The sequence below is a fragment of the Carlito syrichta genome, unplaced genomic scaffold (assembly GCF_000164805.1).
Source record: "Carlito syrichta isolate Samal-C Ts95f unplaced genomic scaffold, Tarsius_syrichta-2.0.1 Scaffold314365, whole genome shotgun sequence".
NCBI classification, from domain to species: Eukaryota; Metazoa; Chordata; class Mammalia; order Primates; family Tarsiidae; genus Carlito; species Carlito syrichta.
The window spans coordinates 228,118-228,554 of record NW_007258461.1 but is presented as its reverse complement, the minus strand read 5'-3'; the positions used below and the strand labels follow the sequence as shown (position 1 = coordinate 228,554).

The 437-nt window shown below is 67.7% G+C and overlaps 1 protein-coding gene across 1 annotated transcript in view; it reads right to left on the bottom strand.

The window, feature by feature from the left end:
• Positions 1 to 437, bottom strand: part of RENBP (renin binding protein) — a 7,242-nt gene that overhangs the window by 4,425 nt on the left and 2,380 nt on the right. The window contains exon 7 of the mRNA XM_008071546.2: positions 265 to 346. Coding sequence (XP_008069737.1) covers positions 265 to 346 — 82 coding nt within the window. The remainder of the gene's footprint in view (positions 1 to 264; positions 347 to 437) is intronic.

The window sequence follows — 437 nt, the reverse complement described above, 5'->3', positions numbered from 1 at the left end:
GGGGGCGGGGCATGGCGGAGCTCAAGCCCTTAGTCCCCCCGCCTCCCCGGCAACAGGGAGCGCGACTCTGAAGCCCCCCCTGCAGCCCTGTCCTGGAAGCCTGCTCCCCTGCAGAAAGCCCCCAGCCTTGGGAGGCCCAGCCCGTCTTCTCCACTTGCTCAAGGTAGCCCCAGACACTCCCCACACCTGAGGCCCAGCACCCGAGCCTCAGCGCTTCCCTGCTCCCCGCTTCCTGAGTGGCCTCGGCCCACCCCGCCCCCTAACCTGGGTTCTGGTGTCTCCCCAGGCAACCAGAAAGCTCCTGGCCATCCTCTGACACGTTCTCCAGCACAGCTTGTCCATCCCTCTGGGAGGGAAGAAGGCAGTTCTGCCTCCAGCCCCTCCCACAGCCACCACCCCGCTTGAAAGCCCTGGCCTCGGAAATCCCGCCCTCCCGC